Source organism: Pseudogymnoascus destructans (genome assembly GCF_001641265.1).
Source record: "Pseudogymnoascus destructans isolate 20631-21 unplaced genomic scaffold scaffold_8, whole genome shotgun sequence".
Classification (NCBI taxonomy): domain Eukaryota; kingdom Fungi; phylum Ascomycota; class Leotiomycetes; order Thelebolales; family Thelebolaceae; genus Pseudogymnoascus; species Pseudogymnoascus destructans.
Genome location: NW_020167527.1, coordinates 894,353 through 913,836, shown reverse-complemented (window position 1 = coordinate 913,836; position 19,484 = coordinate 894,353). Strand labels below are relative to the sequence as shown.

Sequence of the window (19,484 nt, the reverse complement as noted above, 5' to 3'; positions counted from 1 at the left end):
GCACCTCTGAGGTACAGCTTGGTAAATATCTTGGCTCCCTAGAACAGGTCATGTAGTTCGTTTATCAAAGGTAAAGCATATCTATCTTTGATAGTGACATTATTCGTTCCTCATAGTCCACGCAGAGTCTTAGCTTCTTGTCCTTCTTTGGCACAAATAGTATTAGACTTCCTGCTGGTGATTTCGATGGTCGAATGAACCTTATTGCGAGGTTCTCATCAATGTATTCCTTTAGTACGTCCAGCGCTGCTGCTGACATCTGGTATATTGGTCCGAACGGTGGACTCTTTCTGTAAGGATGCCTTCTTGTCTCTCATTCTAAGGAGCAGACTCTGGGTAGCTGCGGGGTCACGTGTGATGATTTGGGTGGGCTAACTGAGTCGGATGGGTTTCGGGTACTTGAGGGAATTGACTCACGGGGTTCCCCCTTCATCTTTTTTGTATCCCTCGTAGTAGACCTATAGGATAGCATCCGTTTAGCCTCCGACTCGCACTCCCATATGCTATTACTGTAAGCTGGGTGCCCTGTGTCCATACATTATACAAAAAAGATTATGTCTGCCGGGGATGGCCGTACTTCAATAATATCCCACACCATAATGACTCAGGAGAACTACCATTACAACATTGATCGCGAGTCGGTGACATTTCGGAGAAGAGACCTGACTACTTCAAATAGTGGTGATTCCAGACAGCTCACGGACAGCCAGTGGATCAGGGTTTGACTCTTCAGAACAAGGTGGTAAAGTCGTTGATGCGTTGGCGCCAAATAGGATACGAGATCCTTAAGAACCCCCTCCTAGCACAGAGTAAATTGTGGACAAGAGCGTTGATAGCTACGAGCTACCGGAAGTTAAGCTCCTTCATATTGGTACCGATACACACCCGAGGCAATATGTCGAAAAAGCCGACATCAAACACACGCCAAGACAATGATGGTGAACTGCCTAGAATGACTACCAGACAAACCACCGCTGCAGCTACGATCGCTGTGCCATCTGAAGACATCCCGAGTCGAATGGCCCACCTCGAAGCAGAGATACAGGAGGTGAAGGATCTGCTAGTTACCCTGATGGCAACCCAGACCAGAATCCCGTCCACACCGCCGGTGGACGCCCCCATACCCACAGTCGAAGCTGCGGAGAAACGAATGCCTCCCACATGTCATACTGACATTCGTTGCACTCAGTTTGCTATCAAACTCAAGAGCAAACTTAGAAATCTCCTCCTCAAACCTACAAGTCACCATACATATCTTGGCTTATCACACCAACAACAGAAGCAATACTACTCAACGATTGCTGCAAACTCTTCTACTACATCTGTTTATGCTACATACATCACGGCATATCATTTGAACACTCATTGAACAAGTTATTAAGAAAATCTCCTCCTTAAGGGGGTGGGCCAATACTACCACATGGCATATCTCTACCAACTAGAGGCCTAGGAACATGAACGATAGCTCTAGAAGCTTCTACAACCCTCTATGATTCATTACACGTCATCGCTCCTTAGTTACCCACAAGATTGGTTAAGTTATGACATAATTTGTCTATAGGTACTCTGACCTTGGACCTCCTTTTCACTTCCTATAGGCTAGGAACCCAAGAGATGGTTCTATGGGATTCTCTTACGTTCACTACATGATTAGCAAGCTAGTTGTGGGTCGCACTTGATTTCTAATACATTTACCAAGCCTGGTTAGTCATGGAAAGTCATGGAAAATGAGAGAACTACACTCCTTTGGCATAAATAGGATTGCCCTTTCCTTAAGAAAGGGCAAGCAGGCAATACAGTAAATCGACTATCACATACTTCCCCGTCTTTTACAAGCTTCCAAGCATTTATCTTGTTACTCCTTGTTTCTGAAAAGTCAGTGAGGTGTTAACCTCTGACTTACCCCTGAGTTCCCAGACTCAACATTTGTTGCAACTTGTCTGAACAACTTCACTACATCACACACCTGATTGCTGCGTTGTGGAATAGTCTAAGCTACAACCCTTTGGCTCTGTTTCCTAAGACAGTGTGTTGTCTTAGTAAAATCATCCCTTCCTTGGGTGGCTAGATTCTCACATCTGGTGCACCCACCATTACACCACACGAAACACCCCTGAGACAGTTCAATTGCCGCCTCTTCAGGACTTTCGTTATCCATCAATCCCAAGGATGTCTTGAATGCTCACCGAGGACCCACCGACTCGCTATAAGATATCTATCATCTCTGAGAGCATCACTCCGCTCAGCGATGGGATAGAACATCCCTTCCTACAATGGAGCGCTTCAATTCGGGACCGACTCGTAGTCAATGAGGACCACTACCTTACCGACGTCTCGAGAAGAGCACTGATATGGGGAACTATGACCGGCCTGGCTAAGACCTCCTAGAGCCCCAATACTTGTCCGCTATGCATGGGTTACGCAGTGCTGAGGAGATGATGGACCTACTAGGTTCATACTACCTCACAGGCAATGAGACGGAACAGGCCAGGAACCTCTTCGACGACCGGCAAATGGGAGAGAAAGGGCATGCTAGCGAAACCTTCCCAGAGTTCAAGGCTCGTTTCCAAAGTGCAGCTATCACAGGACAAGTCTCCGAGTCGGAATGGTTTTGGTACATATGGAACAAGTTGACTCCCCAATTCCGCAGCTGAGTTGCGATCATCAAAAACCAATGGAATGGAGACTACCAGACCATGGTACAAGAACTTACCGCCTTCGATCAGGAACGGCGCCGGAACAACGAATTGAATCTGCTACCCGCTCTCGCAAGGACATCCACATGTACCACGGATACGGCAAGGGCGTCAGCGTCGAAGCCGACTTGAGCCACACCCACTCTGTTCACCTGAACCACATTCCTCCCCAAGCCAGCCATACCGGAACGTGTGAGAACCGCAGTCCCTGCGCCCTCAGGGAACTGTTTCAAGTGTGGCAAGCCCGTCCATTTCCAGGACAAATGCCCTCTTAACGCTACTATCAAGGAAATTGACCGTAACGACCCCGAGGTAGAAGAACTATGGGAAGAAGCCATGGAACTTCAATCGGATGCGTCCCTCGAGGAAAATGACGAGGCCTAGGAGAAGGCTCCTTCCTAGGTCTACGCAAATGTGACCTGCGAGGACTAGACTTACAAGAACTCGTGGGAGGTACCCAGTTCTTAGTCAACACGACCCTGAGTATGAATGGACTCGGGGTCCAAACGAAGTCCTTAGCAGACACAGGAGCAAATGGCTACCTCGTCATTAACAAGCCTTTCGCAATACGACTGTCGAAAGCACTTCAGAGCCCCATACGGAAACTACCCTACTCTGTACCCATATGTGGATTTCATCGCAAAATCCAAGGCCACGTATCGGAGTATATTCGGTTACACTTAACAGTCGAAGGACGCCGAATATATAACTGCCCCTTTGTACTCCTGGACCTCGGAGCACAAGATGTGATAATTGGGAAGAAGCTTTTCAGCTGCTTCCGAATACTACTCGACTCTGCAAAGAGCTGGTTAGTATGGCCAAAGGAGTACCCGCCGACTCCTAGCTGGAGCAAGGAGATTACCTTGCCCTACTACATGCAAGAAACGTCCATTCGACATCCCGCATACCAGCCGGATGCGAATCGCAGGGATGCTGCAATCCACCGTGAAGACAGACGCCGTGCAGGCAGATGCTCGATGAACATGAAAGTGATACCTTCAGACTATGAAGAGATCACTGATATGCCACTGAGCCCTACCCGAAACCAAGAGGTTTTTCCCCCACTACTAGTGAAACTGGTACCTAGTTTCACGCCCATGCGGATATGTGAAATCAGTGCCAATGCCTTCCATCACGAGACGATGCGAAGCGACTCCGGTTCTTTCAGACTAGCATCTACGAAATTGACCAGATTATCCATGAAAAGAAGTTGGTAGAGGATGAAGAAACGCTCCGCCTCATCCAGCAGAAGTTTCCGCATATGCATCGGAAGTACACCGATGTCTTTTCGAAGTTGGAATCGGATCGAATCCCCCCACACCGCATATACGACCACAGATACAGCTCGAAGCCCCTTTACCAAATTCTTTCTCCCCGTTATATCGACAGGGCACCGAAGAACTTAAGGCTACCAAGCAATACCTGTTAGAGAACCTAGAGAAAGGCTTCATCATCAACAGCAACAGCCCCTTAGCATCCCCTATCCTATTTGTAAAGAAAGAGGATGGCAATTAAGATTTTGCATCGATTACCGGAAGTTAAACGGTCTCACCTGGAACGATCCCTACCCCATCCTGCATATCAACGAACTACTAGGACAGGTGTCGAAAGCAAAAATCTTCACGAAGCTAGATATCAGACAAGCCTTCCATCGTATACGGATGCACCCTGACTCGGAAGAGTACACAACCTTTCAGACTCGCTATGGATCCTATAAGTGCAAAGTGCTGCCGTTTGGACTAACGAATGGTCCCGCAACCTATCAGCGGTATATGAATGACGTCCTGGTGCAATATTTAGATGACTTCTGTACCGCATACTTAGACTAATCTATTAAGAGGACCCTACAGAACACATAGAACATGTGCATAAGGTCCTACAGTGTCTCCGAGAAGCTGGACTCCAAGCTGATTTAAATAAATGCAAGTTCAACGTCACCAGGACAAAATACTTGGGTTACGTTCTCACTACCTCCGGTGTTGAAGCAGGGGGATACTCACGGCCAGACCCGCCTCGAGGGCGGCGCGCGTTGCGCAGAGCTCCTCATAGGAGTCGCGCTCGGCAGCCGAGCAGAATTTTGGAATGCTTTGGGTGGCCACAAGGGCCACCCGGTTTGCCTTTGCGGCAGCGGCTTCTATGGTGGTGGGATCACAAGGATCGGCTGCTTCGGCGGCAGCAAGGACACTGTATTCCTCGTCGAGGAACCAGGGAAGCTATGCAAATTGTTAGCAAAAGCCAACAGAGACAGAACAGCACAAGGGAACTCACCGGAACGCAGGTGGAGTGCTGCGCTGTGCAGTACTAACACTTGGAGGAGGCGGGGGACCAGACACAATCGTGATGGTTGATGCCACGAGCTTTGGCCTGAAGGCAGCACAGGCAGAGGACACGAAACACGCCCGACAAAGCTCCGGCGGGAGTCAGAATCGGCACCGTCAAGTTGGAATTCTGTGAATTCCGTCAGCCCAGCACACATTATCACCCACGCCCCATCGCGCTCCCATCACCTACTCGTTCTCATGGATTGGAAATATTCTATCCAATTGATTAGCACACTGCCACACAATCCACAAGAAGGGGTCACTTACTGTTCTCGGATGGTTAGTCGCTGGCGTTGTTATTGGAGACAACAAGAAGAAGTGCTACGTACTCATACTCTGGCTTACAATAATGAACCCTGAATCGGGTTAGTGCGGCCACTTCTCCTTTCATACCTAGGACAGTTCAACTCGGACGTTTTGCGGATGCGATTCAGAGTCCACTTGGAACACCAGGAATGTACCCCAGAGCGAACAAAGCAAACCCTGGTTTCGCACACTAAACGGAGTCGATACGGCCAGCTCTAGCATGACATACAATGCACCTTCTCAACACGGAACATAAACAGCATTGTTACAGATGCAATTACAAACAGAAATCCTGCCAACATAGAACGCTCTTCTCACAGATACCATTCAGAGATATTGTGGAAATGATTCTCACAGCGTGTTTCGTGGACAAAACACTCTCTTAAGAGGTGGGGTAGTGTAAGGATGCCTCCACCCTCAGTGATGGAAGGGATCAGAGTCGGACAGGTTACAGTCACGTGGGGAGAGTTTGGGCCGGTTAGCCGAGTCGGACCCGTTTCGGGTACTTAAGGAGATTGACCCAACGGGGGTTCCTCTGTTCATCTTTTTTGTATCCTTCGTAGTAGACCTATAGGATAGCATCCGTTTAGCCTCCGACTCACACTCTCATATGCTATTACTATGAGCTGGGTGCCCTGTGTCCTTACAATCTAAGGCGAGTACAGATGAGACTCTTCATCCGTCATGCAGCTGTTGATATTATATAGGCAATAATCCTACGATCTCCATAATCACAAGTACACAAACTGCGAAGCACAACAATCTCTGTCTAGCTCAGACTTACAAGCAAGACGAGAGGTAGTCCAGAGTAGCCTCTGCCTAAGAACCAATTTTCTCGAGGAGATTCAGCCCTCAACATAGTGTGCAAAAAGCAGGGTGAGCTTGCTGAGTGATCAATGGTAGCCGCTTCGTCTGAATGTATTTCTCACCTAATATACTGTTAGTATTTTTGACCTAGCCCTCTTGATTCGTCTATAGACTTCCAGGAGAACGATAAGATCCCCCATCCAACAGGTTAGCCGAGTCGGACCCGTTTCGGGTACTTAACGAGATTGACCCAATGGGGGTTCCTCTCTTCATCTTTTTTGTATCCTTCGTAGTAGACCTATAGGATAGCATCCGTTTAGCCTCTTACTCGCACTCTCATATGCTATTACTGTGAGCTGGGTGCCCTGTGTCCTTACACTTACCTCCTGCTCAAAGGAAGCTGCCCAGCGCAACCCACCTCAAGGACAACACTGCATGAGTCTAGTGAAGGGGCTATTATCGGTCTCTCTCTTGGGTTGGAAGAAGGTACTCAGATACGAAAGAAACTATGTACTTAGAATGCGACCACCTTGCACACAGTGCTACTCCATCTGCAATTGTCCCCCAAAACAGTATAGGTCAGTGCCTGATGGTACAATACACTGCCCACTCCTCTCGGGCCACACTGTCCCATTATCCTTCTTTCCGTTCTTGTCTCTCACGAAGATACTGACCTTACACTCCTTAAAGTATATCTGCTGCTCCTAAAATAGGATACGTAGGCCCGTAGGATAGGGAGCAATTGAATTGATTCATTTATTCTATTTTACTGTACTACAGTGAAGCGTTCTGTTCTGGTGCGCCCGGGACTAATTACGGTAATCGGGGATTTACATACATTCTTGGCCCTATATCCCAGCACCGCAGAATTACTCCCAACATAACTGTTGGAGGTAATTGCGGAGTACGGAGAACCACACACAGAATCGTGTGATAATCTCCGGTCACCGTAATTAATCTCTTATGGGCAGCAGAACAGAGGCTTCAACAGTAGAATACCGTATATAGGATAATATAATCAATTGAATTGCTCACTAAACTACGGGTCTACGTACGCTATTTGTAGGCCTGGGAGAAACCCCCAAAACCCCGAAGGTTTGGGTCCCTACACCCCAAACCGAAGTGATACACTGAGCTGAAACCTCAGCTCAGTACTCTGACCGACTGGGGAACTAGATAGTCCCACGGAGAAAAGTGCCATTTTGGGCGCGAAAGACTACCGTATCCCATGGGATTGTCCATTTCCCCCAACAATAACCTGCCTTCTACTCTTATCATGTGACCGTAACCTGCCCGACTCAGATCCTTTCCGTCACTGAGGGACAGGCATCCTTACAGTAAGTGCCTATAACGATGTACAGTTATGCTCGCGCTACATCCCACTGAGCCAAAAAGACTACAGTATTCCGGCTTGCCCGGAATACCGTAACACGCTTTATATACCACATGTACTGTAACGGCGGCACCCGTTACAGTGTCTATAGCAACAGTGGAATCTCCCAGCCCAACAGGTCGCCCAGTTTTAAGCCGGTCTGTGGCTGCAGTAGCCTTGTGAGCATCAATAACTCGGACGAGCTGAATATAAGCAATACGTAACATGAGACGCTGCGTTTTTCCAGCCTCAAATAAATTGTGAACCTTGTCGAAAGCAGTGATCAAAATATTCTCAGCAGCATTGTCATACAAGAGGCCCGTTGAGGAATGATGGGATCCCACCCTCGTAATTGGACACATAGTTATTGACAAAGTATTCAGTTGTAGCAGTGCTAACCAGTTTCTGAACGACTAAACATATATCGGAAGGCAGCAGGTCTTTCTTATCGCTTATGCGTAATTGTTTAGGCTTCATCGACTCGGTGACGCATCGTTGCTCGCTTGATTGGATGTTTTCGTTTGTGTTTTGAGACGTGTCGCCGGCCATCTGGTTGGAGAGATTATGTGTCGAATGAGGGGAGTGACTCGTCCCTGGCGAATACATCCTCAAAAGTCTGTAATGCATTGTCGCCGTAGAGCCCTGAAAGATCAGCAGCATCAGTAAGGAGATCTGATGGTACAGTCAAACCTCGCCAAGACGATCCTCTTTTAGCCGATAACCTCTTTTGTGCGATATTTTTCCACGGACCGATACTTTTACCATACAAAATACGATTCAACGATCATCATCTTTTCCAACCTGTTCATCGTCTTAACGTGGCCATTAGACACCCAAAATGCCTCGAAAAAGGCCGATTACAGTCGACCAGCGGCGTGCCCTTCGACACTGGGGCCACCAACAAGTTCCAAAGCCAACTCAGCGGCAGTGTATCGAATGGTTTGAAAGACAATATCATCACAAGTTAAGCCAGTCGACTATTTCTGAATCACTAAGTAGCAACTTTGAGGCCCTTGATAAGAACCAAGACACTGGAATTCAATGCCGTCGATTAGGCCAGTGGCCAAAGCTAGAGAATATCCTTTGGGAGTGGCAGAATCGGATTGAAGAAAAAGGAGGGTTTACAACTGGCGATATACTACAGCAGAAGGCACAGCAGATCTGGACACGACTGCCAGAATATGCTGGCCAAGAGTGCCCATCGTTTTCTACTGGCTGGCTCGAAAAATTCAAAAAGCGGCATCATATACAATCACGACAGCGGTTTGGAGAGGCGGCATCAGTTCCGGAAAACGTCGAGGAAGAAATGAGGGCACTACGGACAATAGCAGGGGAGTTTCAAGAAGAGGATATATACAATATGGACGAAACTGGACTCTTCTGGAAGATGATGCCATCACGAGGCCTGTCATCACAACTCCAATCTGGTGTGAAGAAGAATAAGACTCGGATCTCCCTGGTTTTCTGCGTAAACGCTACTGGAACAGACCGACTCCCTGTTTGGGCAATTGGCCATGCAAAAGCACCTCGAGCACTACAACGAATCAATATACCAACAATGGGGGCACAATGGAAAGCGAATAAGAAGGCTTGGATGACTGGAATACTTATGAGCGAATGGTGTAAGGATGCCTCCTTACTCGGGGTAGTTACGGCCGTCACGTGGCGTCATCGAGACTCGGGGCCGTTACGGGTCAGTCGCGACTGACAGCCTTAGGCACATAACGTAAGGAAGCCTTAGGCAAACAGGGAGCTAGCTGAGTCGGAGCGGTTTTGGGTATTTTAAGGGAACAGTCATACAGGGTTACACCTTCATCTTTTTTGTATCCTTCGTAGTAGACCTATAGGATTGCACCGACTCATATCCGACTCGCACTCCCATATGCCACTTCTCGTGATACGGTGCCCTGCGTCCTTACATTATACAAAAAAGATGAAGGTGTAACCCTGTATGACTGTTCCCTTAAAATACCCAAAACCGCTCCGACTCAGCTAGCTCCCTGTTTGCCTAAGGCTTCCTTACGTTATGTGCCTAAGGCTGTCAGTCGCGACTGACCCGTAACGGCCCCGAGTCTCGATGACGCCACGTGACGGTCGTAACTACCCCGAGTAAGGAGGCATCCTTACAAATGGCTTCAAGCCTTTTATCAGCATATTGGAACTACTCAGCAAATACTCTTAACAATGGACGGCTTTTCAGCACACTATACAGGGGCTGAGCTTAACCCTCCTCCCCCTAATATCCGCATTTGTTGGCTTCCAGCTAACAGTACCAGTCGTTTCCAGCCTCTTGATCAAGGAATTATTCAAAATGTTAAAGCTTATTATCGACAACATTGGCTTCGGTTTATAATCGACACTATCGATTCAAATCAAGATCCACAGAAACTTATGAATCTTCGACTCGCTCTTCGCTGGATTATTCGTGCTTGGAATACAGAAGTTTCAAACACTATGATATACAACTGCTTCCGGAAATCTACACTTGTTTCAAATCCAATTAGCCTTCCAACAATAACGATGCCTACTGGAATACAAGAACTCTACAACCAAGCAATAACTACAGCATCAATTACAGACTCAATGGCTATTTCAAACTTTCTAAACCCTGTGGAAGAGGCTAGAGCGGTGGAAGGACAGAGTACCGATGAAGAACTACTTGAGGAGATAATAGAGGGGCAACTTGGGCATCAGAACTCTCAAAATGATGACGAAGAGGAGGAGCAGCCTGAGCAGCCTGCGCCTACGGCAAAGGAGGCCCAGGATGCCCTCCAGATACTGATTGAGTATTCTGAAGGCCAGGATGCTCTTACTACGGGGCATATACGGGCACTAGAGCAGCTGCAAACAGCCATTGAGGCTATTCGAGCACAGTCACAGCAGCAGGTTACGTTAGATAGGTGGCTTACATAATATTACTCTATATAACGATATATACGATAAGACGATGGAAATGCTTGCTACGGATGCCATCGTCTTAACAAGGGTTTGACTGTATATCTGGAATGTCGACACCCGCCGTGTGGTCTGTGCCCGGGATTGCGTCATCCCGTCCTCTTACGCTCCAGTAACCCAGACGCCTCTCACGCCCGCCGCTCTTACGGCCAATCACGGCCTCGAGATCGCCGCTCCCGAGATCGCGATTGTCATGGAGTTATCGGTCTGGATGGATAGAGCTCTTATATTTATAGCTGTCATTTAAACGAGCTACTATATAGTAAAAGCTACTATATAGTAAAAAGCTAGTATATAGTAGAAACTATATATAGTAAAGCTACTATATAGTAAAAGCTACATTATAGTAGCTATATACATGTTGGCGATTCTGCATGAGGTAATCGGGGGGTCTGCGACAGGGAAAGCGCCGCCAAGCCTACGTGGCCGCTCTAGCGCCCTCGCTGCTTGAACGTATCGTCCCCGCCGACGCTAGCGTTACCCCAAATATAAATCCAACGTTGTTTCCACCTCAACTCACCTCAACACCATACGTCCAAGCCTACGTGGCCGCTCTAGCGCCCTCGCTGCTTGAACGTATCGTCCCCGCCGACGCTAGCGTTACCCCAAATATAAATCCAACGTTGTTTCCACCTCAACTCACCTCAACACCTCTCGATCAACCGCCCCCATTTCTCGCCCATCGAGCAGAGCGCAAGCCTCGCGGCCTACGGCCTTATCTCGCTCGTTCTTTGCAGGTCTGATCTCCGAGACCCGCAATTCACGAAGCATCCATCCAGCTGACCTTGTGCAGGTCAATAGCTCCTCAGTCGCGTCTCGTATCCAGACAACTAGGCCCTGCACCGCGCGAGAGAACCCAAGCTACCCCTTGCTCTGCCTTGCGAGTAGCCTTGATTCAGACGACGTCGAAGGCGAGACCGCAAGGACCGCTGTGGTCCTCTCCTGTTGGCGAATGTCGATTGACCTACGCTCTAATGAGCATGACGACACAGTTCAGCCTCGGCCATGTCCCGATTATTCCGCTTTAGCCGTGCCTCACGCTGCGTTGATACCATTGGCCTCCTATTCCTTTCGCTTCCAAATGGTTCCAAGGTATCTTAAATGCGGGCAAACTAGTCCAACTGGGGCTTCTCCCGACCTGCATTGAATCGGGTAGGTGCCCATGCGGATACTTGTTCAACTGGGGCTTTGCCCGGCCTGCCTGGAGTCGGGCAGAGCTCGTGCGGATACTAGTCCAACTGGAGCTTCTTCCGACGATGCTCTTGCGAATACTACTCTAACTGGGGCTTCATCCGACCTTCCTCAAGCTAAGCAGTACCAGCTGACGTGCGAATGAACCAAATGAGGCAGGTGGAACACCATTCCAAGTTGGATAATGTGGAAAAGAGCATGGATCTTACGCAGCTTGACAAAGTCATTCAGGTCGAGTCTAGTCCAGGGATATGACCGGCTGTGGCGAGCGATGATCCATTTTTTCTGGTACCTCTTTACTACGCTCATTGATTGAAGGCCGCGCAACGCACAGCCCCATTTTAGGGTCCCTAACGAATGAGAACTGTTAGAAATTCTCTACGAGGCAGGAGATGACGGCATTTCATTTTGGATTGCCTAGTGTCGAAATTGAAAGGCTGATTATTGGAGCGGAGGAATGAGAACACCTACTATTCACATGGATGTTGATAACCTAGTCCAGCTGATGCTGCCGTTTCCGACCATATTCAGCTCCTATTCGAAGAATTACCTAATCCTTTGCGCCGACGATGATGGTTGTACTATTTTCGGATCAGGGGACACGATAATTCATGGTGTTGCATATAGTGAAACAGCAAGGCGCCTTTACGGGGGCTTCGGGATGCCGAGGCTGAGAGGAGAGTTGGGCAATAAGTCTGTAAGAAGCCCCCAACCAATGCCACCCATTCCACTGTGCCGTTTTTCTTTCTACAGTGGGATTATCGCTGGAAATTTTCGTCTAAGATGGCTACTTTATCCGTTATCCCCTGGCTATATGCATACCATTAGCAAGATGTTTGCAAGACTGTGGAGTTGCATATCTACCTTGATTGCCGCTGAGGCGATCATGTACCGCTGAATCAGACAAGCTAGGAGAAACATCCAAAGCTGGCCCATCAACTTGATTCTTATTTTCCGAATTGTGAAAATTTGGGGTAGTTTGTCGGATCTCTGAGGCAGGAAGAAAGTCCTCCTTACATTGAAGTCGACTTTTGGCACCATCCTCCTTTCGTCGAATCTTGTGAGGCTTGTATGTATATACAAGCCTCACAAGATTCGACGATTGATCTCGAGAACGAAGTCAACAACTCCGGCAATTTCATATCGGAAACAACGCACGTTGGTGCAGCTGAGCATGGCATTGACGAGAGGAGTCCAGTTGCTCCAGAATCTAGAGATTACGATAATGGGACGGATCAAGAGCCAGCTAGTAAGGAGGTACCAACACTTAATTCTGTTGGCTCTCCCATATTCTCTCCACCTGGCTTCGAAGTGACGTCTGCCAGGAGCCCGCCCAGTCGGGATGGCGGGGATTCTACTGTCGCTGGGGACCCAGAGATATCATATGGCTTCAGAGATTAAGAAGATCAACAGGAAAATGAAAGCGTACCTGAGTGCTGTACTATAATCGTCGAGCGCGACGAGGCTCATGGGGGCATGCAACCCCGTAACTTTATACGAGGCGACACTGTTATGAGGAAAGCGAGTCTTACAGTTACGCGAGACAGCACAAGAAATACGGAGGGTTTCCGATATTCCAAACGGAAGAGAGCTTCTATAGTTGACAAGACTGCTCATCAGAGTCAGTCAAAGCGACAACGCCTATCGCCACAGAAAATGACAGTAGCAGCGAGGATGATGACGAGGATGACGCTGACTACGAACTCAATGAAACCCGCAAAACGGCTACGTCTCATCACCTTCCTCGGCATGCGATTCAGAAGAACGGCCAGTTCAAAGCGTCTGTAGTGACGAGATTATCAATCCAGAAATGCTCATTCCAGTATATATCCCCCAAAAGTATCTTCGGTACCTCGCCCTTCAGCAAAGCATGCATTCTGCAAAAGCCAGAGTCAAATCACGCAACTTGGAGCGAAAACCTGAATCAGTCAAAGCCACAGGGACAAGATATACCGAAGACGACGACAGGCAACTGCTCGAATTAAAGGAGGAACGGGGGATGTCGTGGCAGGAAATACAGAGGGGGTATTTCCCACAGAGAGAGATCAACTCCCTACAGGTATAGTATTGCACGAAAGTAAACTGAAAGCGGAAGAAGAATCATGTATTGCACGCATAGATAAACTGTTCGGAGCCAGCACAATGCATGTCTCTAATTCCAAAACAATTTCCTGTAGTGTCTCCTTGAGAGCATTCGCGCCAGAGTATGACAAATGGGCGCAGCCTCATTGCTATCGCAAATGTCTCATGTTAAGTCTCGGTCTCCTCTGTATAGTGGTATGCTCAACGTTGCCCATCGTTATCGATTGCGGCCGTCTCGATAACAGCTGGAACTAACCCAGCTCGTTCCGCGTAGCTTTGCTCGTTACAGATGACATCTGAAGAGCAAGTTTATTATCCCAATGGGTGTCCTGTAATTTGTTCGGAGTTTGTCGAATACAACTCGAAGGAAGCCCATTCCTTCGAGTGTCCGCGTTGGTCGTGGATAGGATTGGATTTGGGTAAAGATCTTGCGCCATCAAAAGGATGACGCGGTTACCAAAATGACGAGATCGTGAGCGACGTAAACGTCTTCGAACACCACATTGTTTAATCCCACTGGCTGTCGTGAATTTCATCAAGATTCCATATGATGTCCACGCCCATCAATTCGAGCTCTTCTTTCGCTGGTCTATGCCTGTCATATGGCGGTCGTCGCGGATCATACCCCACCGGTCTCTGTCCTGCGAGTGCGGCTTGCCGTAACTCGTTAATATAGACTTCTTGATGAAGAGTATCAGGATGCTTCATGCCGCTAAATTCTAGATCCATGAGGTGACCAGTACACTTCGGGGAATTATTTGGTGGGTACAGCTCCATAGCGTTCAAAACCTTGAAGTGTGTCGCAGACAATGAACTGTTCAATGTTTTGCAGCGTCGCTTTTCAGGTCGCTTTTCAGAGTCACTGTCGTCACCCAAAGCTGGTAGGGTGGAGTCGAACGACGGTTCCTCACTTTCGGTATGGTCATTCAAATCTGCAGCTACCCGAGATCGCTTTGTTGGGCTGTTGCTGCGGGAAGCCGTTGCCTTCCGTCCAAGCAACAGCGGATTTGTTACCTCCTCTACAACTCGCTCGCCATCTGCATTCGATCTAACGACTAAGCGGCTCGTCGACGGTCGACTCAGAAACCCTGCTAGGGAAGGAAATATAGACCACGCAAACCTCGCAAATAGGAACTCCAAACTACATTGAGGGATGTCAACACGGGTATTGTGGTATAACTGTCCGATGTCCGGCGTTGGTTCCAGCATATGTAAGACAAATCCTTCAGAGCTCTTCGGGAAGAAGACGAATTTGCGCTGATCGAATGCTGTATGTATATCGGACCGCAGTAGCACTGCATTGCTGAGATCTCGCAAAAGATTGTCAGAATCTAGCGTGAGGTCGGTATTCCACACGGCCATAGAATTTGAGAAGAACCATTTTCTCTCGTGTTCGGGAATCAAGTGCGCAACTTCTGTGCCGCTCTCAAATGCGGTGACGCGGCATGTAACATCTCGTTGATGTATAGCCGCTGTCAAATTGGACTGAGGTGCAGTACTCGACACAGCACCTTGTATACTCGTGCAACGTGTCCAGATCTCAGGCAGTCGCCCAAAACTCCAGTCCTGGAAGTTCGTAACAACATGATATCGATATGGCGGTCGAGATTGCCCAGTGAGAGGTGACGGAGAATCTGAGTAGTACACGCCGAAGTTAGTTCCTTCTCAATAAGACTCTTGTGGTAATGTATAGAACCTACCAGGAGGATAAGGGACATAGAAGTAATAGTCTACAACAGCGGCAGGCAAGACTTCATCCCAGCCAGCCTGGACTCGCTCGCCATGCTCGCCATCGCACGTCGTGCTCAAATAACCATCGGTGCGGTTGTCGGCGAATATTGAACAAGCGCTGTGTGCGAAGCCATGATGAATCCCACCATCAGCATGATCCCAGGCATACAACGTAAAGAGTGGGCTATCATCAGGCCCATAGGCGGGATGGCGGAAGTTGATTCGATATTTTCGCCGTGGAGCTGGCGCTTTGAGGAATTCGTAACACTCAGGTGCTGGGCCTAAGTTGACTGTCGCAGGCTCTCGTATATGTATACTTGGTAGGGATTGTAACGTAGCAGGCATGGTTTCTATAAGATATGAATCGATGTTGGATCGATGGATGCCTTGTTGATGACGGGCAACATGCAGCCATCTGTTGTTGTTTACGGGCGCAACCGATTACGTAATACGGGCCCATAGCCAGGCTGACACATGACTCGGCATGCGGGGAAACCATGACCCCGACACCATGGGACATATTTCGCGTTCGTATTTTACATCACTTGAATTCTACATATCAAACCAGCCTTCATAAGTACATAATATAGAGTAGAACTTCGGTCCGAATCTACACTGACCGCACTTGTGCGCTGGTCTTCGTGAATTGGCAATAGGTATATCTCACCTTGATATCTTTGAAGATCACATTCTCAAACGACCATTCAGAGATTGTTGAGTAATAAATGTATGTATTCCTGACTATGTAACCTATACGGAGGTGTTGTTCATAAGTTTTGTGAGTGGGTCATGAGATGACCGGGGGTTGGGCATGGGTTGGAGCATGGGTACGCGTAGGCTTGTTTGTACCTTTTTAACGCGTCAAAATTCCTACTATTGTATTTTATATGTAGGAAATTCATACTCTTTCAATAACTACAATGCCTCATCTTACTCGCGATGAGCGGCTTCGTTGCGCACTACTACGCTCCCTAGATTGGGAGTTCCAAAAAATTGCAGCCTATATTGGCTGCACGGAACGGCAGGCTTGGTATGCTTGCCAGGGCCCTCCAAACTCCGAAGAAGCGTTCGGGTAGGCCACTTATCCTATCCGATGAGCAAGAGGTTATTGAGTTTATAGCCTCATCTCGCACGAATAGGCGTATGCCATATACAAATATAATACGCATTCTTAATATTCCATGCTCACGGCTTGTCCTAACCCGCGCTCTGTCTGTGAGAGGCTATAATCGACGTAAGTATCCCTCTCTACTTTACTACTATATAGACTAATAATTATTAAGGGATTGCTATGCGGAAGCCTATTATCTCAGAAACAAATCGACAAAAGCGACTTTCATGGGCTATTGAACATAAGGATTGGGTACGGAATGATTGGAATAGGATACTTTGGACTGACGAGACGTGGGTAACGGGAGGCCGCCATACTCGTACATGGGTTACTCGAAAAGCAGGGGAAATGTGGGATGATACATGTGTTGTAGATAGAGTACAACGGAGAAGGTAAGAGACTCCTATTTACTATAGGATTTACTAACAATCCCTAGAGGTTGGATGTTCTGGGGCTGCTTCTCAGGTGGTCTTGGAAAGGGTCCTATACTATTTTGGGAGAAGGAATATGGGAAAATAGGAGCTGAGTCCTATATGGCTCATACTGTCCCTCTAATCCACGGCTGGCTACGCCTATACCCAGCCTTACATTGATGCAAGATGGAGCTCCAGGTCATAGAGCAGGTGCAACATATGAAGAGTTGAGATCCCGTGGTATTTGCCCTATAGAATGGCCCCCGTATTCACCAGATCTCAACCCAATTGAACGGGTGTGGCATATTATGAAGAATTATCTACAAGATAATCATCCAGAACATATGTCCTACGACCAGCTCCGTGTAGCTGTTAAGGAAGCATGGGAGCAAGTTGGAGAAGCTGAGCTTAATGCTCTCCTTAATAGTATGCCTACACGTATGGCAGCAGTAATTGCTGCAAATGGTATGCACACAGAGTACTAGGCTTATAGTATAGTTTTATATAGGGGTTTAGGTATCTACTCTACTCATTATTCTACAGAATTGATTGCTCTCACACTCAAGTGTTCGTGACACATGAGAATTGGTACTTTGGCCAGAATTGCCAAACCAGCCTACGCAGGGGGCCCTAGCCCAACCCACTCACAAAACTTATGAACAACACCTCCGTACTTGGCTTTACCAATAATCTGTACAGAGATCACGTGAGATCACGTGACTATTACAACACACCCCACCACGTATCCCCGTACGAGCCTCAAATTGTAGTGTGAGAAACTTGGGAAAAAAGGTGTCAAGTACGCCCGATGATTCACATCTACGCCCGGTGACTCATTTCCGATCGAAAAACAAGTTGGCCACTTCAGTTCGGATCTTCCATCTTTCTTCCATATTGGTCATCTATACCTTGGACTGCCTGGCTGCCTTCTGCCTTCTGCCCCTGCCTGCCCTGCATCTCCTATCCTACGACTCCCCACACCCCACCATACTTCTCTCTTCTCATCGGCAAGTCCGTACGAGACAAGATGCCTGCTGTTGGACAGGTCTTTGTGGAAGACCTAAGCGAGGTCTTTGTGGATGCCAACATCCACATTTACCTTCCTCCTGCTGCCCGGGAGTCCCTGCCCCGTCCTCTGCCTATGTTGGCACCTCGGGTGTACACGACTGCCCCGTACAGGACTCCTGGAAATGTTCGCCTTGAACACCCGCAAGAAATTGCAGGGTTCTACATCCAGGCAGCGGGAGAGAATGTCGCTCGGGTCTCCCAGGTGAGATCCATGGGTTGTGAGCAGTGTGATGCTGCGTACGGAGAAGAGGGATCTCGGCAGATTCCCTTCCTTACAGTATGCATATCCTTTGGGAATGTGCAGGGTGGTGCCTGTGCTTCCTGTGTCATGAAAACATCAGGCCGCAGCCTGCTCTCTTCGTGAGTACTTCCCTTCCCTGTTGACTTATGTACCTTTTAGTGTTCTTATGAGTCCGTATGAGCTAACGCTTATAGATTCCTCCCAAGATGATCGGGAGCCCACCCCTCCTCCGAAGGATGATACTCCTCGTCCTGGAGAACGTGCTGGGACTCGGGCCCATGTGCGGAAGTTGGCACTTGAGGCTGCGCAAAGAAATGGTGGTAGGAATGCTGTTTAAGTAGGGATTTGGATGTACGGACTTGTGGTTCTTGGGTTTTTCTTGTTTTGCGGTGGCTTTCTTGTATAGATTGACAGAAATGGCAATGGATTTCTTGGTGATTCTTGTGCCATTCTTGTGACAGCTCTGTACGTAAGTGTAAATGTATAAAAAGTCAGGGATTCTCCTGTTTTTATATGGTAAAAGTCGGGGATTTCCCTTGTTACCCTTGATTTCCCCCCTCTTGTTGAAATGGGTAAAAAAATATGAAATCCGCATGCATAGTGTTGTATCTAGCTCGTACGGATCTATGAAACTGCCGAAAAAGAGTGTATGTTTGTTAGGTCCCAAGGTATTCCATTGGGAAAGTTGAAATAAGAGCGCATAGTGAAACTGGGTGTAACTGTAGGCAGCTTGGTGATTCTGAGAGTTCTATGTTCGTATGGAGCTCATCAGTCTCCTGTTCTTGTACTGCCTCGCATTTTAGTTGGTGAAGTAGAAATCTAGATCTTGTGATCTAGGGGGCTCGTTTCCGAGGTACAAAGGTAGCCACTGCTTCGTACGGAGTTGTGCTCTTAAGTAAGCACTCCTATATGAGGTGCTTTATGTCCACAAGGTTTAAATGGTTAATAAACTCCTCGTGTCTTTGGCATGGTAGGGCTTTTGTAAACTCGTCTGCTGGCATCTCGTACGTAGCTATCCACTTGATATCGAGATTGTGTCTCTCTACCTCCTGTCTTAGCCAGTGGGAGTGAATATCAATATGCTTGAGTTTTGTAACTAGCTTCGGGGACTCTTTGAGTAAGAGCTGTACGGTCTGCACATTGTCACATTGTAGGGTGAACTTCTCATTAAGATCAAGTTTGATAGTTGA

The 19,484-nt window shown here is 47.9% G+C and overlaps 3 protein-coding genes across 3 annotated transcripts; 2 read left to right on the top strand and 1 right to left on the bottom strand.

Annotated features, from left to right (window-relative positions):
• Positions 1–12,710: 12,710 nt before the first annotated feature.
• VC83_03948 (uncharacterized protein) lies at positions 12,711–15,976 on the bottom strand. The gene is made up of 2 exons (XM_024467586.1): positions 15,431–15,976; positions 12,711–15,364 (listed from the first exon to the last, which is right to left on the bottom strand). The coding sequence occupies exons 1-2, from the start codon at positions 15,804–15,806 to the stop codon at positions 14,238–14,240; spliced, it is 1,503 nt and encodes a 500-aa protein (XP_024324944.1). The 5' UTR covers positions 15,807–15,976; the 3' UTR covers positions 12,711–14,237.
• VC83_03949 (uncharacterized protein) lies at positions 12,720–13,633 on the top strand (the record flags this gene model as incomplete). Its single annotated transcript, XM_024467587.1, has 2 exons — positions 12,720–12,897; positions 13,275–13,633. 2 exons carry the CDS (start codon positions 12,720–12,722, stop codon positions 13,631–13,633), a joined length of 537 nt encoding a protein of 178 aa, XP_024324943.1.
• A 2,036-nt stretch (positions 15,977–18,012) lies between the features above and the next one.
• On the top strand, positions 18,013–18,631 carry VC83_03947 (uncharacterized protein; the record flags this gene model as incomplete). The annotated part of the gene is made up of 2 exons (XM_024467585.1): positions 18,013–18,413; positions 18,454–18,631. 2 exons carry the CDS (start codon positions 18,013–18,015, stop codon positions 18,629–18,631), a joined length of 579 nt encoding a protein of 192 aa, XP_024324941.1.
• Between the last annotated feature and the right edge of the window lie 853 nt (positions 18,632–19,484).